This window comes from Melanotaenia boesemani, chromosome 6, assembly GCF_017639745.1.
Source record: "Melanotaenia boesemani isolate fMelBoe1 chromosome 6, fMelBoe1.pri, whole genome shotgun sequence".
Taxonomy (NCBI): Eukaryota; Metazoa; Chordata; class Actinopteri; order Atheriniformes; family Melanotaeniidae; genus Melanotaenia; species Melanotaenia boesemani.
The window spans coordinates 7882196-7901221 of record NC_055687.1 but is presented as its reverse complement, the minus strand read 5'-3'; the positions used below and the strand labels follow the sequence as shown (position 1 = coordinate 7901221).

The following is a 19026-nucleotide window of genomic DNA, read 5'->3' as shown; positions in this document are numbered from 1 at the left end:
TTTTTTTCCTCTCCGGAGAGCTGGTGTCTGGACTCCTGTGCAGAGAACATATTGTTGGATTTGTCTAAATTCAACAGAACAACATATAGAAAAGCCAGTGAAATTATACCAACCTGTTTTCAAACTGGGTCTCTGCAGAGTCCCTTTTTCTTTTCTTCTGAGGTTTGATTTTCACCTCAGAGCCAGATGTTTGGGAATCCTCAGGCATCATCATTCTCATCCTCTTTCTTGGTGAGGAACTGGTCTCTGGACTGCTGCATAAATCAACAATACACAGTGTTAAAACCTTTGGTAAAAACAATCTAAAGATCACCCTCACATGAAGGAAAACCAGCTGATATCTACCTGCTTCCTGTAAATGTTTCTCTGGTCCTTTTCCTCTGAGGCCTGTCTTCTTTTGTGTTAGTTGAAGCCACGTTTTGAGCCTCTTTGGGAGAATCTAAACATATAGACAGAAACAGCAAGTTACTAATCCTGCTCATTTCAAAATAATTTTCCTTTTTTAATTGTAAACAAATGAATCCTGATAAAAGTGTGTTTATGAAAACAGATATACCTGTTTTAGCTTTGACTAAATCTTTGTCCAGCTTCATTTTCTTCTTCTTTGGCATTAATCTTTCCAGGCTTGGTTGAAATCAAATAGGAAATATTGTTAGGATTGTCTGAATTCAACAGAACAACATATAGAAAAGCCAGTTAAATAATACCAACCTGTTTTCAAACTGGGTCTCTGCAGAGTCCCTTTTTCTTTTCTTCTGAGGTTTGATTTTCACCTCAGAGCCTGATGTTTGGGAATCCTCAGGCATCATCATTCTCATCCTCTTTCTTGGTGAGGAACTGGTCTCTGGACTGCTGCATAAAGCAACAAAACACAGTGTTAAAACCTTTGGTAAAAACCATCTAAAGATCACCCTCACATGAAGGAAAACCAGCTGATATCTACCTGCTTCTTGTAAATGTTTCTCTGGTCGTTTTCCTCTGAGGCCTGTCTTCCTTTGTGTTAGTTGAAGCCACGTTTTGAGCCTCTTTGGGAGAATCTAAACAAATAGACAGAAACAGCAAGTTATCAATAGTATTAATCAATTTAAAACAAGATTCATCCCAATGAATGTGTGTTTCTGAATGCAGGCATCTATATATTCTCTAAACTACACTGGGCATTTTTTTGTGTGTGTGAGTGTGTTTTACCACCTGTGCAGGTTGTAAACCTGCAATACTGATACCATCTTCTACATCCTCTTCATGAAGTTCTGGTCCTTTCAGCCCTCCACACTGGGCGCAGCTGCTTCCTGTCCTAGCCTGATTTTTTCTTCTTTCTCTTCCAACAGCTGCCTGAGCTGAAAAACAAATGTTAGGATTCCATCAGTAACGTTTTTTCTTATACAAGCATTTTAAATAACTAACCCTTACCTGCTTCCACGTGGAGCATCTGTCAAATCATCCAACGTTCTCTTCGTCCGAGGTTTAACTGTAACCTCAGATGATGCAGCTTCACATCGATCCCGTTGGGACACACCAAGAAAGCCAATCTTTCTTCTCTTCCTCTCCGGAGAGCCATGGCCTGAGCTAGTAGACAAATTACAAGTTGTTAGTATTGCATCAGTAACATTTCTGCCTGTACAAGCATGTGAAAAAACTTCCACCGACCTGCTTTCAAACTGTGGAACTGTAAAAGTTCCCAATGTTCTCTTCCTCCGAGGTTTAAGTGTAACCTCAGAGGATGCAGCTTCACATGGATCCTGCTGAGATGCCTGAAGAAGACCCTTTTTCCTTTTTTTCCTCTCCGGAGAGCTGGTGTCTGGACTCCTGTGCAGAGAACATATTGTTGGATTTGTCTAAATTCAACAGAACAACATATAGAAAAGCCAGTGAAATTATACCAACCTGTTTTCAAACTGGGTCTCTGCAGAGTCCCTTTTTCTTTTCTTCTGAGGTTTGATTTTCACCTCAGAGCCGGATGTTTGGGAATCCTCAGGCATCATCATTCTCATCCTCTTTCTTGGTGAGGAACTGGTCTCTGGACTGCTGCATAAATCAACAAAACACAGTGTTAAAACCTTTGGTAAAAACAATCTAAAGATCACCCTCACATGAAGGAAAACCAGCTGATATCTACCTGCTTCCTGTAAATGTTTCTCTGGTCCTTTTCCTCTGAGGCCTGTCTTCCTTTGTGTTAGTTGAAGCCACGTTTTGAGCCTCTTTGGGAGAATCTAAACATATAGACAGAAACAGCAAGTTACTAATCCTGCTCATTTCAAAATAATTTTCCTTTTTTAATTGTAAACAAATGAATCCTGATAAATGTGTGTTTATGAAAACAGATATACCTGTTTTAGCTTTGACTAAATCTTTGTCCAGCTTCATTTTCTTCTTCTTTGGCATTAATCTTTCCAGGCTTGGTTGAAATCAAATAGGAAATATTGTTAGGATTGTCTGAATTCAACAGAACAACATATAGAAAAGCCAGTTAAATAATACCAACCTGTTTTCAAACTGGGTCTCTGCAGAGTCCCTTTTTCTTTTCTTCTGAGGTTTGATTTTCACCTCAGAGCCTGATGTTTGGGAATCCTCAGGCATCATCATTCTCATCCTCTTTCTTGGTGAGGAACTGGTCTCTGGACTGCTGCATAAAACAACAAAACACAGTGTTAAAACCTTTGGTAAAAACCATCTAAAGATCACCCTCACATGAAGGAAAACCAGCTGATATCTACCTGCTTCTTGTAAATGTTTCTCTGGTCGTTTTCCTCTGAGGCCTGTCTTCCTTTGTGTTAGTTGAAGCCACGTTTTGAGCCTCTTTGGGAGAATCTAAACAAATAGACAGAAACAGCAAGTTATCAATAGTATTAATCAATTTAAAACAAGATTCATCCCAATGAATGTGTGTTTCTGAATGCAGGCATCTATATATTCTCTAAACTACACTGGGCATTTTTTTGTGTGTGTGAGTGTGTTTTACCACCTGTGCAGGTTGTAAACCTGCAATACTGATACCATCTTCTACATCCTCTTCATGAAGTTCTGGTCCTTTCAGCCCTCCACACTGGGCGCAGCTGCTTCCTGTCCTAGCCTGATTTTTTCTTCTTTCTCTTCCAACAGCTGCCTGAGCTGAAAAACAAATGTTAGGATTCCATCAGTAACGTTTTTTCTTATACAAGCATTTTAAATAACTAACCCTTACCTGCTTCCACGTGGAGCATCTGTCAAATCATCCAACGTTCTCTTCCTCCGAGGTTTAACTGTAACCTCAGATGATGCAGCTTCACATCGATCCCGTTGGGACACACCAAGAAAGCCAATCTTTCTTCTCTTCCTCTCCGGAGAGCCATGGCCTGAGCTAGTAGACAAATTACAAGTTGTTAGTATTGCATCAGTAACATTTCTGCCTGTACAAGCATGTGAAAAAACTTCCACCGACCGCCTTTCAAACTGTGGAACTGTAAAAGTTCCCAATGTTCTCTTCCTCCGAGGTTTAAGTGTAACCTCAGAGGATGCAGCTTCACATGGATCCTGCTGAGATGCCTGAAGAAGACCCTTTTTCCTTTTTTTCCTCTCCGGAGAGCTGGTGTCTGGACTCCTGTGCAGAGAACATATTGTTGGATTTGTCTAAATTCAACAGAACAACATATAGAAAAGCCAGTGAAATTATACCAACCTGTTTTCAAACTGGGTCTCTGCAGAGTCCCTTTTTCTTTTCTTCTGATGTTTGATTTTCACCTCAGAGCCGGATGTTTGGGAATCCTCAGGCATCATCATTCTCATCCTCTTTCTTGGTGAGGAACTGGTCTCTGGACTGCTGCATAAATCAACAAAACACAGTGTTAAAACCTTTGGTAAAAACAATCTAAAGATCACCCTCACATGAAGGAAAACCAGCTGATATCTACCTGCTTCTTGTAAATGTTTCTCTGGTCCTTTTCCTCTGAGGCCTGTCTTCTTTTGTGTTAGTTGAAGCCACGTTTTGAGCCTCTTTGGGAGAATCTAAACATATAGACAGAAACAGCAAGTTACTAATCCTGCTCATTTCAAAATAATTTTCCTTTTTTAATTGTAAACAAATGAATCCTGATAAAAGTGTGTTTATGAAAACAGATATACCTGTTTTAGCTTTGACTAAATCTTTGTCCAGCTTCATTTTCTTCTTCTTTGGCATTAATCTTTCCAGGCTTGGTTGAAATCAAATAGGAAATATTGTTAGGATTGTCTGAATTCAACAGAACAACATATAGAAAAGCCAGTTAAATAATACCAACCTGTTTTCAAACTGGGTCTCTGCAGAGTCCCATTTTCTTTTCTTCTGAGGTTTGATTTTCACCTCAGAGCCTGATGTTTGGGAATCCTCAGGCATCATCATTCTCATCCTCTTTCTTGGTGAGGAACTGGTCTCTGGACTGCTGCATAAAGCAACAAAACACAGTGTTAAAACCTTTGGTAAAAACCATCTAAAGATCACCCTCACATGAAGGAAAACCAGCTGATATCTACCTGCTTCTTGTAAATGTTTCTCTGGTCGTTTTCCTCTGAGGCCTGTCTTCTTTTGTGTTAGTTGAAGCCACGTTTTGAGCCTCTTTGGGAGAATCTAAACAAATAGACAGAAACAGCAAGTTATCAATAGTATTAATCAATTTAAAACAAGATTCATCCCAATGAATGTGTGTTTCTGAATGCAGGCATCTATATATTCTCTAAACTACACTGGGCATTTTTTTTTGTGTGTGAGTGTGTGCTACCACCTGTGCAGGTTGTAAACCTGCAATACTGATACCATCTTCTACATCCTCTTCATGAAGTTCTGGTCCTTTCAGCCCTCCACACTGGGCGCAGCTGCTTCCTGTCCTAGCCTGATTTTTTCTTCTTTCTCTTCCAACAGCTGCCTGAGCTGAAAAACAAATGTTAGGATTCCATCAGTAACGTTTTTTCTTATACAAGCATTTTAAATAACTAACCCTTACCTGCTTCCACGTGGAGCATCTGTCAAATCATCCAACGTTCTCTTCCTCCGAGGTTTAACTGTAACCTCAGATGATGCAGCTTCACATCGATCCCGTTGGGACACACCAAGAAAGCCAATCTTTCTTCTCTTCCTCTCCGGAGAGCCATGGCCTGAGCTAGTAGACAAATTACAAGTTGTTAGTATTGCATCAGTAACATTTCTGCCTGTACAAGCATGTGAAAAAACTTCCACCGACCGGCTTTCAAACTGTGGAACTGTAAAAGTTCCCAATGTTCTCTTCCTCCGAGGTTTAAGTGTAACCTCAGAGGATGCAGCTTCACATGGATCCTGCTGAGATGCCTGAAGAAGACCCTTTTTCCTTTTTTTCCTCTCCGGAGAGCTGGTGTCTGGACTCCTGTGCAGAGAACATATTGTTGGATTTGTCTAAATTCAACAGAACAACATATAGAAAAGCCAGTGAAATTATACCAACCTGTTTTCAAACTGGGTCTCTGCAGAGTCCCTTTTTCTTTTCTTCTGAGGTTTGATTTTCACCTCAGAGCCGGATGTTTGGGAATCCTCAGGCATCATCATTCTCATCCTCTTTCTTGGTGAGGAACTGGTCTCTGGACTGCTGCATAAATCAACAAAACACAGTGTTAAAACCTTTGGTAAAAACAATCTAAAGATCACCCTCACATGAAGGAAAACCAGCTGATATCTACCTGCTTCCTGTAAATGTTTCTCTGGTCCTTTTCCTCTGAGGCCTGTCTTCTTTTGTGTTAGTTGAAGCCACGTTTTGAGCCTCTTTGGGAGAATCTAAACATATAGACAGAAACAGCAAGTTACTAATCCTGCTCATTTCAAAATAATTTTCCTTTTTTAATTGTAAACAAATGAATCCTGATAAATGTGTGTTTATGAAAACAGATATACCTGTTTTAGCTTTGACTAAATCTTTGTCCAGCTTCATTTTCTTCTTCTTTGGCATTAATCTTTCCAGGCTTGGTTGAAATCAAATAGGAAATATTGTTAGGATTGTCTGAATTCAACAGAACAACATATAGAAAAGCCAGTTAAATAATACCAACCTGTTTTCAAACTGGGTCTCTGCAGAGTCCCTTTTTCTTTTCTTCTGAGGTTTGATTTTCACCTCAGAGCCTGATGTTTGGGAATCCTCAGGCATCATCATTCTCATCCTCTTTCTTGGTGAGGAACTGGTCTCTGGACTGCTGCATAAAGCAACAAAACACAGTGTTAAAACCTTTGGTAAAAACCATCTAAAGATCACCCTCACATGAAGGAAAACCAGCTGATATCTACCTGCTTCTTGTAAATGTTTCTCTGGTCGTTTTCCTCTGAGGCCTGTCTTCTTTTGTGTTAGTTGAAGCCACGTTTTGAGCCTCTTTGGGAGAATCTAAACAAATAGACAGAAACAGCAAGTTATCAATAGTATTAATCAATTTAAAACAAGATTCATCCCAATGAATGTGTGTTTCTGAATGCAGGCATCTATATATTCTCTAAACTACACTGGGCATTTTTTTGTGTGTGTGAGTGTGTTTTACCACCTGTGCAGGTTGTAAACCTGCAATACTGATACCATCTTCTACATCCTCTTCATGAAGTTCTGGTCCTTTCAGCCCTCCACACTGGGCGCAGCTGCTTCCTGTCCTAGCCTGATTTTTTCTTCTTTCTCTTCCAACAGCTGCCTGAGCTGAAAAACAAATGTTAGGATTCCATCAGTAACGTTTTTTCTTATACAAGCATTTTAAATAACTAACCCTTACCTGCTTCCACGTGGAGCATCTGTCAAATCATCCAACGTTCTCTTCCTCCGAGGTTTAACTGTAACCTCAGATGATGCAGCTTCACATCGATCCCGTTGGGACACACCAAGAAAGCCAATCTTTCTTCTCTTCCTCTCCGGAGAGCCATGGCCTGAGCTAGTAGACAAATTACAAGTTGTTAGTATTGCATCAGTAACATTTCTGCCTGTACAAGCATGTGAAAAAACTTCCACCGACCTGCTTTCAAACTGTGGAACTGTAAAAGTTCCCAATGTTCTCTTCCTCCGAGGTTTAAGTGTAACCTCAGAGGATGTAGCTTCACATGGATCCTGCTGAGATGCCTGAAGAAGACCCTTTTTCCTTTTTTTCCTCTCCGGAGAGCTGGTGTCTGGACTCCTGTGCAGAGAACATATTGTTGGATTTGTCTAAATTCAACAGAACAACATATAGAAAAGCCAGTTAAATAATACCAACCTGTTTTCAAACTGGGTCTCTGCAGAGTCCCTTTTTCTTTTCTTCTGAGGTTTGATTTTCACCTCAGAGCCTGATGTTTGGGAATCCTCAGGCATCATCATTCTCATCCTCTTTCTTGGCGAGGAACTGGTCTCTGGACTGCTGCATAAAGCAACAAAACACAGTGTTAAAACCTTTGGTAAAAACAATCTAAAGATCACCCTCACATGAAGGAAAACCAGCTGATATCTACCTGCTTCTTGTAAATGTTTCTCTGGTCGTTTTCCTCTGAGGCCTGTCTTCTTTTGTGTTAGTTGAAGCCACGTTTTGAGCCTCTTTGGGAGAATCTAAACAAATAGACAGAAACAGCAAGTTACTAATCCTGCTCATGTCAAATTAATTTTCCTTCTTTAATTGTAAACAAATGAATCCTGATAAATGTGTGTTTATGAAAACAGATATACCTGTTTTAGCTTTGACTAAATCTTTGTCCAGCTTCATTTTCTTCTTCTTTGGCATTAATCTTTCCAGGCTTGGTTGAAATCAAATAGGAAATATTGTTAGGATTGTCTGAATTCAACAGAACAACATATAGAAAAGCCAGTTAAATAATACCAACCTGTTTTCAAACTGGGTCTCTGCAGAGTCCCTTTTTCTTTTCTTCTGAGGTTTGATTTTCACCTCAGAGCCTGATGTTTGGGAATCCTCAGGCATCATCATTCTCATCCTCTTTCTTGGTGAGGAACTGGTCTCTGGACTGCTGCATAAATCAACAAAACACAGTGTTAAAACCTTTGGTAAAAACAATCTAAAGATCACCCTCACATGAAGGAAAACCAGCTGATATCTACCTGCTTCCTGTAAATGTTTCTCTGGTCCTTTTCCTCTGAGGCCTGTCTTCTTTTGTGTTACATGAAGCCACGTTTTGAGCCTCTTTGGGAGAATCTGAACCAATAGACAGAAACAGCAAGTTATCAATAGTATTAATCAATTTAAAACAAGATTCATCCCAATGAATGTGTGTTTCTGAATGTAGGCATACCTGATGTACTTGTGAAAACATCTGTGTCCATCTTTATCTTCTTCTTCTTCTCTGGCATGAACTCTTTTTGTCTTATATGAAGAATGAATTAGATTTTTTTAGTTTTATCAACATATATAAGTAATATAACTGAGAATTAATAAAAAATAACACAGCAATACTTACTTTTTAGATCGCAGCAAGAGTTCTAAAGAGTGGGAAACCTCTTCACTGGTGGTTGACTGGGAATCTGACAATAACCGTTTCATATCAGAGGAGCTCAGATTCCATTGTTGGGGTGCTTCATTGTTTTCAACAAAGGAGAGGCTACTGGAGAAGGAAGATGCCGTCTCCTCAATGAGAGGATGCTCCCACTGACTCAGCCACGCAGGAGCTTCATCCTGGGGGCTGGTGTGCAGTACCTGGCCCCGACAAACCTCCATTGCTTCACAGCAAGATTTAAAACTGAGAGAAAATCAAACATTGTTAAAAAACTACCCTGACCAGTCAACGCCAGAGAAATTCAACACAATGCGTTGAAAGGTGTACTTACTAGAAGCTGTTGGGATAGTTGTTTTGCTGGTACCTCATGGTCATGAATGGATCCTGAAGAAGCTGGCTCGGGGTTATCCGCTTGTTTGCATCCACATGAAGCATTTGCTTTAAAAGTTCCACAAAGTCTTCTCGGTCCTCAAGTTCTGCCTCGTTGTCTTCGTCCGACAGATGGCAGGGTGGATTAATCTGAATGAGAATCACATGTCAGTAAGTATGTCCTCATCTTTAATGTCATAGTAAAATTTCTAGATTAAATGCAATGTCTTACCGTCAGAAGATCATCCAGACTTTTGGAATTGACGTCTGTTTCTGTGTCACTTCCGTACTCATCCGGGGTCTGAAGAGAAAGCAGTTAAATCACATACAGTTAGTATCACAAGATAAAACATGAATATACAGAGTAAAAGTAGTCTCAGCTTAAAGACAATGTCCGTACCTTCAGTACCCACTGACGTCTGCAGCCTTTTCTTCTGGCTCTCTTTTGGCGGAAAAAAGTCTCTGTACATAAGCCATCCTTCAGAAGTTTTTGTGGTATCTGTCCTTGTGTTTGAATTATATGTTGAAGCTGTACATAAAGTCACAAAATCAGTTATACTTGTCACACGTGAAAGACAAACACTGGATTAAAACTCTGGAGGGAGAAGTAAACAGCTTGCATGCTTCTCTTATGACGCTAACATTTCTGTCAGATATGTGAATTAGCAGTTTTATCGGTAACTGTATGCTATGCTAAGCTTGCTGTGTTCTTACAAATAATTATTAGAAGGTTCAACTTCTGGCAGCTAAGTAATGGAGCATGTTAGGCTAAACACACTATTCCTTCCTACAACAGAATCAGTATTCTTAAACATACTGACTCCAGCCTAAACTAATCTGTGATTAGGTTACTCGTAAAGAGTAGTTAAGTTTGAAGATTAATACCTACCATGTTGTATTCACTGCTTGCAGGAAATAGTATATTTCCCAGGAATAATTCAGCAGCAATGCAGCCAAGAGACCACATGTCAATGGCGGATGTCCAAGGAAGACCAAGGATGACCTCTGGTGATCTGCAGGACATAAAAACAAGATCACATTACATCATCATCATGTGTTGGTCAGTTGATTAAATATAAGAGAAAAATTCTGTCATGCTGTTATCTAACTACCTGTAAGCAAGTGCCTGGAGTAAAAAGCACTCTCTTGAGAGTGATTCAGAGAGGGCCAGGCCAAAGTCAATCACTTTGATCTTCAGTGGGTGTTTTCTATGGTCCACTAACATGATGTTGTCTGGTTTGAGATCTGTGTGTACAATTCCCTGAGTCTGTAGAAGCGCCAGGGTTACGGCCACCTGCAGACACAAATACACCATACAAGGTTAATTACTGCACATTTGACAAGTGGACATTTCTATCCACCCATTTCCCAACACTCATCGGGGGTTGGATCACGGGGGCAGCAGCCTAAACAGAGAAGCCCAGACTTCCCTCTCACCGGCCACTAGTTCAGATTGACCTTTATTCATCCCTCACTGGAGAAATTCAGTGTTGCACACAGCTGTATATGTTATCCACAGTGTACACACCCATCTGTATATACAAATATACATACAACAAAATCACAAAAATCAAGAAGAAGCTGCTATAAATACTGTAAAATGATGCAAAATAACAGTGTGACAGTGGTAACATCTATTATATAATTGACTGTAAATGCAGTAAAAACCTTGAGGAACTTAACTTTTGAAACTTATAACTAAAATGAGACATACATGACTCATCTGAAAAAGATATGGGGTAATCTGGTTAAATACTTGCTTCTGATTGGCTGGAGGGTGTCCATTAAAAAGTGATAATGGACACCTATGAAAGAAGTTCTGGTCAAATAATAATTAATGCGCTGACTAAGCGGTAGTTGGTAACCGTGGCAACAGAAACTCAGACGCTGGGCAGCATACACACCAGATCAGAGCATCCCAGAGCAGAGGCTTATTGAACGAGGTAGGAAACTATCTGTGGGCTTTGACTGTTTGAAACAAAATGTTGCATCATCCTCTGGATACACACAAGCCATAAGAGCTGCACCCGCCCTCTGAAATGACACTTTGTGTCACGTAACATCAAGCAATCATCTCCTTTCCCTCCACTGAACAGGTCCAATACAACAGCTGCGGCCGACCGAGCTGCAGGTTCTGTGTTAGAGCCGGTTACCTTAGCAACGCGTCACAACAAAATAGTTCACTCAGCCGCTTCTTGTGAAAAAATAATGATTTCACCGATAAAAAACAACATTAACGCATTAATAAATTGGTTCACTCCGGGTACTCCGGCTTCCTCCCACCGTCCAAAGACATGCATGTTAGGCTAATTGGTCACTCTAAACCAGGGGTAGCCAACGTCGGTCCTCGAGAGCCACAATCCTGCAGGTTTTCCAAATTTCCCTGCTCCAGCACACATGACTTAATCTAATGAGTCATTGTGCAGATCCTTATAGGCTGTTGGATTCATTTAGTTTGAGTCATGTGTGCTGGAGCAGGGAAATTTGGAAAACCTGTAGGATTGTTTGTTGTTGTTGTTTGTTTTTTTTTTCTGTGTCAGCCCTGCGATGGACAGGGGACCTGTCCAGGGTGTACCCTGCCTCTCACCTGCTAAAACTCATGTATGTGGGTAGGGGTGATTGGATGTGACGACTATAGTAACCCAAATGGGGTTATGGACACTAGTCCTGTACATAAAAGACTGTTGTATTCACATTTCCTGATCTGCACCCAGGGGTTATTGCCTTATTGTGGACTGCTAAGAAAGAATAAGGAGGACTTCATAAGGGAAGCAGGGCGAGCCCAAAAAAGCAATTACACATAAGAAAAAATGCCTAAAAACCTACAACCTGCGACTGATGATATTTCCACTTTACAGAAAAACAACCCCAAATTTGCCTGAAAAAGTAGACTTGGCAACACTGCTGTCGTGATGCCACTGCTTCATCAGGCCACACTGTAAAATATGGCCGAGGCCACTACAAAAATTCTATCCATAAAAGTTATGAACAGAACTGGTGGCAAAGGGAACCTTGGCGTAGTCCAACCTTAATCAAAATTAATCCAATATACTGCCGGCTAGGGCTGCAGCGATTAGTCGACACTGTCAAAAATAGTCGTAAATGAAAATAGTCGACAACTAATTTACCCGTTGACTATTGTTGGCAAAAAACAAACAAACAAAAAGAACAAACAAACAAACAAACAAACAACAACAACAACAAAAAAAAACATCTACAGAGTGAGACAGTCTGTCAAGTGCGGATTCGTCGGCCACATATGTCATCGCGGTGTGCGAAGTACTGTCCCAATTCACAGAATTTGAAGGACCCTCTGAATCCACCCTTCGAATCCACACTTCGTTTTGCCTCAAACGAAGGCTGCTGGTGATGCATCCTTTGCTGCCTCTTTTCTCCCAGAATTCATTACGCACAAGACGGTGGCGAATCGGCAACCTCAGAAGAGTTACATTAAGTTTAAATAAAGTTGTTTTTTTTTTTTTTTAAAAAGTACGCTTTTTTTAAACTACACTTATTTACATTACAAAACCAAGTACATTTAAAGCATGTTTGTTAAATGGTGACATTAAAATTCTGTAATATTTGATATTCAAGGACTTTGAAGGGGTTAATGAAATGTGTACCGGCTGGAAAACAACAGAGCCTCAAACCGTGTTTTTATTTTTTTATTTTTTTTACCGTCGGTGTTGCCGCTCCGTGTTCAGCGTCCACTAAAGTGTCATATGAGTAATTTCAGAGGTTTAAGTGATTCAGGGCCCTGTGTTGTTGCTGTGGGAAATTCTTGTTGACTAGGTAGGCTGTCCCATTTCACGAACGTTAAGCAGGCTTCGAAGTGTGTAGACCACGGAGGACACTCTGTAGACTACGTAGTCTGCGCACTTCGAAGTGTGCAGACCCTGAATTGGGACACACCTATTGTCTTCTTTCCTATCTGCTGAGAGTTGCACATGCACAATAAACTCCACAAGGGGAAAAATATGGCGGCTGACCAGGGAATGGAACGGCGGCAGAGGACTTCAATAGTATTGAAAGCACAACCGCAGGAGTGTTTTCATAGAGAATTGTCAAAGGTTCTTTCAGTTAGTGGAAGCCTGCTTCAAAATCAAGGGCTATAGTTTCAGTGTGAAGAGAAGTGGTGCATACCTGGTGTAGGATTGGTCGGATTTCCTTCACTGTGAGCGAGCGTTCAGGTCTCTTGTACATAAAATCCAGAAGACTCATGTCCAGCTTTTCAAAATCAATACAAACATGGTCTCTGTAGATAAATGCATCGTTGCATCTCACAAAGTTGTGTCTGTCAGGATCAAAAGCCCTCAACCTCATGAGTGTGTCCACCTGGAGAACATGAGAAGTTACATTTTCAGTTATACAGAATCTTTCAATCTCTATGTTTTATTACAAAGCACTAGTGTCCTACCTCATTCCTGGCGTCAGTTGTCACGTGGCTTGTCTTGATGATCTTTACAGCCACTATTTCCTTTGTTGCTGTTTTGGAGCACTCGGCCACTTTTCCAAAGGTGCCCTCCCCAATGAACGAGTGGATCAGGTAAATGGAGGAGGGAGAGGCAAAGCTGCCCAGAATGGGCTGAGGTTCCTCATCTGAAGAGGAGGAGGATGATGTTTGGTCCTCACTCTCAGGTGTAGAATGATATTTGGTTTGTTCACGATAACATATGACCTATTTAATAAAAGACAGAGATATTTACAGGAGTTAGTTTTGTGTTCTCATGTACAGCCAGGGATTCAAATCTTTGCTTAAAAGTACAACAATCACTCTGTAAAAGTACTTTGTTAAAAGTTACATTTCTGGACTGAAATCTTCACCTACATCCCACTATATTTACACTACTCAACAAGTTAGGGATATTCAGCTTTCAGGTGAAATTTACAGAAAGAGTTTTCTTTAAGAGCATAATGTGTCTTGCAGATCTGGGGTGCAACAAGGCTACGGAGTAAAGCGGCAGATTGTGTGTTGAAGGCATGTGTTCACCAGCTGCCAGGGGTGTATACCAAGGTGTTAAATCTATCACTACATGCCTGAAGTCTTTCACAATTATTCCATTACCCAATACAACAGCTGTGAAACACCTGAATGACTATCGAGCAGCAGCACTAACACAAAAACTTATGAAATGCTTTGAAAAACTGGTATTGTCTCATATTAAATCCATCATTCCACCTGATCTGGCTAAACATCAGTTGGCCTATCGGGCAAAGCGCTCCACAGAGGATGCAACAACAACTACACTCTGCACTGCCTTGACACATCTTGAGAAGCCAAACAGTTATGTTATGATGTTATTTGTTAACTTTAGCTCAGAATTTTAGGGTGCATTCACACCAGGATAATGCCGAGACTCGATTCGATTGGGTGGGGAATTCTTAAAATCTTTGCACCTTCATTTAGTTTGGTTTGCATTAACATTGTACTTTACTCAAGCGAACCAAACCACAACAACAACGTCATGCAGATACAACAACTGGTCGTTAGAGGGAGGAATCACTCTGTCTGTGCACTGGACCAGAGTTCACTTGCGGGCAGACCGAGACCCCCGGCTTTCAAGCAGACCAGAACTCACTCCACACCAGAGTCCGAATGTGCGTTCAAACTGCTTGAAATGGACTGGACTATCCATGGAAGTGGACCAGGGTTTGCTTAAAACGAACCATTTAGTGCCAGTGTGAATGAGCTCTAATGCTATCATACCACAACTAAGTTTTTGTGAGTAGTGTAGTTAGCTAGTTGGCTATTTGACTAATCAATTATTTATTTTTACTGTACTTCTTAAAACAGCTAGGTAGTTTAATTATAATAATACATCACATTTCAGACGTTCCTCAAATGCTTTAAGCAGAACTAAATCATTTGTAATGGTGCAGCAAAGATAAAACGCTCATAAATTAAAGAGACACTTAAATTCTTAAAACAGCTCAGGAGTTCATTTCTGTGATTATATTCGTGTTTGTATTTTCTGTACTACTTCAAATGATCAGGTTTTTAGTTGATAAAAGCAATAATACACATTACATTTAACTACATGTAGCTAAAATGGAGAAATATGTGAAATAAAAATTAGAGGGGGGAGTTTAAATCGTTTTTTTCCCGATGAAGAGATTAACATCACTCATTTTTGTGGCTGTCGATTAAAACTTAAACTTACTGCGTTGTAGGTTGACGTTGTTGGTTTATCTTCCATGTTTCCTAAAAAGATTTTCCTCTCTTGTCAATTTAATCTTGAAGTTTACTCGCTCTAGTATCTGTTTTAACCAGCTGAGTGTTAGAATTTGTCAGCTTAACAAAATTCTATCTGAAGATTCTGGTTCCAAATGACTGTGATATAAAGACCCTCATTAGCATAAGTAGATCCGGAATCACCGCGGTTACAGGTCATGCTCTATGTTAATGTTTCCTGGCAACCATCTCAGGCTCTGCTCAACATAAAAACTAATGATTTCCTGAGATTATGGAATTTCTTTTAATATCAGATGTATTTTTGTACCTTTGCTTTCTTATCTTAAAATTTGCAAAAACTTTCATGTTAATATGTAAAATTAAAAAGGGGTTTTAATGTTTTACAGTCTACAAAAAGAAAGTGGTGATGGAAAATACAACAATCTGTTGGCAGAGGCCATACAGGCGCCTAGGGCACCACTTCCTGCAGGGGGCGCCACTGTGTGTCATCGAGACCAAATAAAGGGTTGAACCGAACATCTCATAGGACATTAAAATGTTATAAATTATGGGGCGCTTGGCTTGGAGTCTGGGTGTGTTTCATTGCTGGGGTTCTGCTGGCCCTGGGGTGTACCCATGGTCCTACACAAGGATGCCTCCAGAGGAACTCTGAGTGTATTTAGGTCTACCTGGCTGTCTGCTTTGTTTGTTTGCAGTGTAGCAGTTGTGGTTGTGTCTGTGTGCTTGTACATGGTAGTTTACAGGTCATTGCTACACCCTCCCATGGGCATATTCAGGTCTTTGGGGAATATAAAAATATTTTTAAAAATAAGGAAAATACTTAACCTTTTAAAACCTGAGATCCCCTAGCTAGAGGATTTTGAGAATAGATGGTTCTAAGAAAACCATTTTGGAGACCTCATCTGAACTGCCATGAATGAAACTCTAACTTTGTTCTACTTCACTATATCAGAGTTGGCCAGATAATGTTCACATAATGTCTTATTGATTTGATTGTGGTTTACAGCTACAGCTGCATCATTCCAAAGAGATATTTATATTCATTGTGAAAGTGCTTTTTAGACAAGTTTGAAACTTTAATTTGTGATATGTGTCATCTTTATTTATTCACTAACACATGTACTGATTATTACACATCTTTACAAATCTCACAAGTGTTTCCTTTTCTATGACTCCAAAAATATTAATGTATACCTCGTGGTTGTAGAGATATACTCATTTGTCTTATAGCTGGTGTGTCTTTGCTTTTGAGTACTACATACTAGTGTTGGGGGATAAAACTAGTAAATCTCAGTGATGAGGACATGACTTTTTCAGTAGATCCATCTACGGAGCCAGCTGTGTGTTCTTCAGCACACTCCAACCCACTATTTGGTGATAATGCACCTCTTAGCTGGTTGATAACCACCAAGAAAATCCAAAATGGACAAGGAAAATCCAGCCCATTTTAACCAGAAATGATGTTATAACTACATGTTTCAACTTGCTACAAACCGTAGTGCTACAGTTCATGAAATGTGGTTTTATGTCTCCTGGCTGTTTCCTGTCAAGTAGTAACTCTGTGTCTAACTATGTTTTTGTAACATGTAGACCTAACCGTGTATATTAGTTCCATCTCTATTGGTGGGTGGTGCTGTAGAAAAGTCAGGAGTTGAAATGGGAAGTATATAAATGCTTTAACTGTTGACAATAAACAATGTCAAGGTGTTAAATCTATCACTACATGCCTGAAGTCTTCCACAATTATTCCATTCCCCAATACAACAGCTGTGAAACACCTGAATGACTATCGAGCAGCAGCACTAACACAAAAACTTATGAAATGCTTTGAAAAAACTGGTATTGTCTCATATTAAATCCATCATTCCACCTGATCTGGCTAAACATCAGTTGGCCTATCGGGCAAAGGGCTCCACAGAGGATGCAACAACAACTACACTCTGCACTGCCTTGACACATCTTGAGAAGCCAAACAGTTATGTTATGATATTATTTGTTAACTTTAGCTCAGAATTTTAGGGTGCATTCACACCAGGATAATGCCGAGACTCGATTCGATTGGGTGGGGAATTCTTAAAATATTTGCACCTTCATTTAGTTTGGTTTGCATTAACATTGTACTTTATTCAAGCGAACCAAACCACAACAACAACGTCACGCAGATACAACAGCTGGTCGTTAGAGGGAGGAATCACTCTGTCTGTGCACTGGACCAGAGTTCACTTGCGGGCAGACCGAGACCCCCGGCTTTCAAGCAGACCAGAACTCACTCCACACCAGAGTCCGAATGTGCGTTCACACTGCTTGAAATGGACTGGACTATCCAAGGAAGTGGACCAGGGTTTGCTTAAAACGAACCATTTAGTGCCAGTGTGAATGAGCTCTAATGCTATCATACCACAACTAAGTTTTTGTGAGTAGTGTAGTTAGCTAGTTGGCTATTTGACTAATCAATTATTTATTTTTACTGTACTTCTTAAAACAGCTAGGTAGTTTAATTATAATAATACATCACATTTCAGACGTTCCTCAAATGCTTTAAGCAGAACTAAATCATTTGTAATGGTGCAGCAAAGATAAAACACTCATAAATTAAAGAGACACTTAAATTCTTAAAACAGCTCAAGAGTTCATTTCTGTGATTATATTCATGTTTGTATTTTCTGTACTACTTCAAATGATCAGGTTTTTAGTTGATAAAAGCAATAATACACATTACATTTAACTACATGTAGCTAAAATGGAGAAATATGTGAAATAAAAATTAGAGGGGGGAGTTTAAATCGTTTTTTTCCCGATGAAGAGATTAACATCACTCATTTTATTGACTGTCGATTAAAACTTAAACTTACTGCGTTGTAGGTTGACATTGTTGGTTTATCTTCCATGTTTCCTAAAAAGATTTTCCTCTCTTGTCAATTTAATCTTGAAGTTTGCTCGCTCTAGTATCTGTTTTAACCAGCTGAGTGTTAGAATTTGTTAGCTTAACAAAATTCTATCTGAAGATTCTGGTTCCAAATGACTGTGATATAAAGACCCTCATTAGCATAAGTAGATCCGGAATCACCGCGGTTACAGGTCATGCTCTATGTTAATGTTTCCTGGCAACCAACTCAGGCTCTGCTCAACATAAAAACTAATGATTTCCTGAGATTATGGAATTTCTTTTAATATCAGATGTATTTTTGTACCTTTGCTTTCTTGCCTTAAACTTTGTGAAAACTTTCATGTTAATATGTAAAATTAAAAAGGGGTTTTAATGTTTTACAGTCTACAAAAAGAAAGTGGTAATGGAAAATACAACAATCCGTTGGCAGAGGCCATACAGGCGCCTAGGGCACCACTTCCTGCAGGGGGCGCCACTGTGCGTCATCGAGACTAAATAAAGGGTTGAACCGAACATCTAATAGGACATCAAAATGTTATAAATTATGGGGCGCTTGGCTTGGAGTCTGGGTGTGTTTCATTGCTGGGGTACTGCTGGCCCTGGGGTGTAACCATGGTCCTATACAAGGATGCCTCCACAGGAACTCTTGAGTGTGTTTAGGTCTACCTGGCTGTCTGCTTTGTTTGTTTGTTTGCAGTATAGCAGTTGTGGTTGTGTTTTTGTGCTGATTATTACACATCTTTACAAATCTCACAAGTGTTTCCTTTTCTATGACTCCAAAAATATTAATGTATACCTCGTGGTTGTAGAGATATACTCATTTGTCTTATAGCTGGTGTGTCTTTGCTTTTGAGTACTACATACTAGGGCTGGGGGATAAAACTAGTAAATCTCAGTGATGAGGACATGACTTTTTCAGTAGATCCATCTACGGAGCCAGCTGTGTGTTCTTCAGCACACTCCAACCCACTATTTGGTGATAATGCACCTCTTAGCTGGTTGATAACCGGCAAGAAAATCCAAAATGGACAAGGAAAATCCAGCCCATTTTAACCAGAAATGATGTTATAACTACAAGTTTTCAACTTGCTAAAAACCGTAGTGCTACAGTTCATGAAATGTGGCTTTATGTCTCCTGGCTGTTTCCTGTCAAGTAGT

At 39.9% G+C, this 19026-nt stretch overlaps 3 protein-coding genes across 3 annotated transcripts; all 3 read right to left on the bottom strand.

The window, feature by feature from the left end:
- Positions 1-8: 8 nt before the first annotated feature.
- LOC121641761 (protein pxr-1-like) lies at positions 9-3337 on the bottom strand. The gene is made up of 14 exons (XM_041988033.1): positions 3182-3337; positions 2715-3108; positions 2483-2623; positions 2328-2395; positions 2117-2210; positions 1885-2025; positions 1648-1806; positions 1411-1566; positions 944-1337; positions 712-852; positions 557-624; positions 346-439; positions 176-254; positions 9-35 (listed from the first exon to the last, which is right to left on the bottom strand). The coding sequence occupies exons 3-9, from the start codon at positions 2587-2589 to the stop codon at positions 1295-1297; spliced, it is 768 nt and encodes a 255-aa protein (XP_041843967.1). The 5' UTR covers positions 2590-2623; positions 2715-3108; positions 3182-3337; the 3' UTR covers positions 9-35; positions 176-254; positions 346-439; positions 557-624; positions 712-852; positions 944-1294.
- LOC121641356 (hepatoma-derived growth factor-related protein 2-like) lies at positions 2772-8216 on the bottom strand. Its single transcript, XM_041987446.1, has 15 exons — positions 8028-8216; positions 7796-7936; positions 7641-7708; positions 7430-7523; positions 7198-7338; positions 6961-7119; positions 5870-5937; positions 5659-5752; positions 5427-5567; positions 4099-4166; positions 3888-3981; positions 3656-3796; positions 3419-3577; positions 3182-3337; positions 2772-2808 (listed from the first exon to the last, which is right to left on the bottom strand). Exons 2-15 carry the CDS (start codon positions 7900-7902, stop codon positions 2772-2774), a joined length of 1527 nt encoding a protein of 508 aa, XP_041843380.1. The 5' UTR covers positions 7903-7936; positions 8028-8216.
- Positions 8217-8379: 163 nt separating this feature from the next.
- LOC121641355 (homeodomain-interacting protein kinase 2-like) lies at positions 8380-15598 on the bottom strand. The gene is made up of 9 exons (XM_041987444.1): positions 15595-15598; positions 13206-13387; positions 12932-13123; positions 9901-10082; positions 9678-9801; positions 9189-9317; positions 9021-9089; positions 8751-8938; positions 8380-8662 (listed from the first exon to the last, which is right to left on the bottom strand). The coding sequence occupies exons 1-9, from the start codon at positions 15596-15598 to the stop codon at positions 8380-8382; spliced, it is 1353 nt and encodes a 450-aa protein (XP_041843378.1).
- Positions 15599-19026: the final 3428 nt, after the last annotated feature.

Coding starts and splice junctions, on each gene's coding strand:
- LOC121641761 (XM_041988033.1), bottom strand. CDS start 2,589: ATGAGAATGATGATGCCTGAGGATTCCCAAACATCAGGCTCTGAGGTG. Junction 1,567..1,647: donor GTTCCACAGTTTGAAAGCAG/GTCGGTGGAAGT, acceptor TTTGTCTACTAG/CTCAGGCCATGGCTCTCCGG. Junction 1,338..1,410: donor GATGCTCCACGTGGAAGCAG/GTAAGGGTTAGT, acceptor TTTGTTTTTCAG/CTCAGGCAGCTGTTGGAAGA.
- LOC121641356 (XM_041987446.1), bottom strand. CDS start 7,902: ATGAGAATGATGATGCCTGAGGATTCCCAAACATCAGGCTCTGAGGTG. Junction 7,709..7,795: donor GAGACCCAGTTTGAAAACAG/GTTGGTATTATT, acceptor ATTTCAACCAAG/CCTGGAAAGATTAATGCCAA. Junction 5,753..5,869: donor TTTAGTCAAAGCTAAAACAG/GTATATCTGTTT, acceptor CTATATGTTTAG/ATTCTCCCAAAGAGGCTCAA.
- LOC121641355 (XM_041987444.1), bottom strand. Junction 13,124..13,205: donor CAACTGACGCCAGGAATGAG/GTAGGACACTAG, acceptor CATGTTCTCCAG/GTGGACACACTCATGAGGTT. Junction 8,939..9,020: donor GTCTGGATGATCTTCTGACG/GTAAGACATTGC, acceptor ATTCTCATTCAG/ATTAATCCACCCTGCCATCT.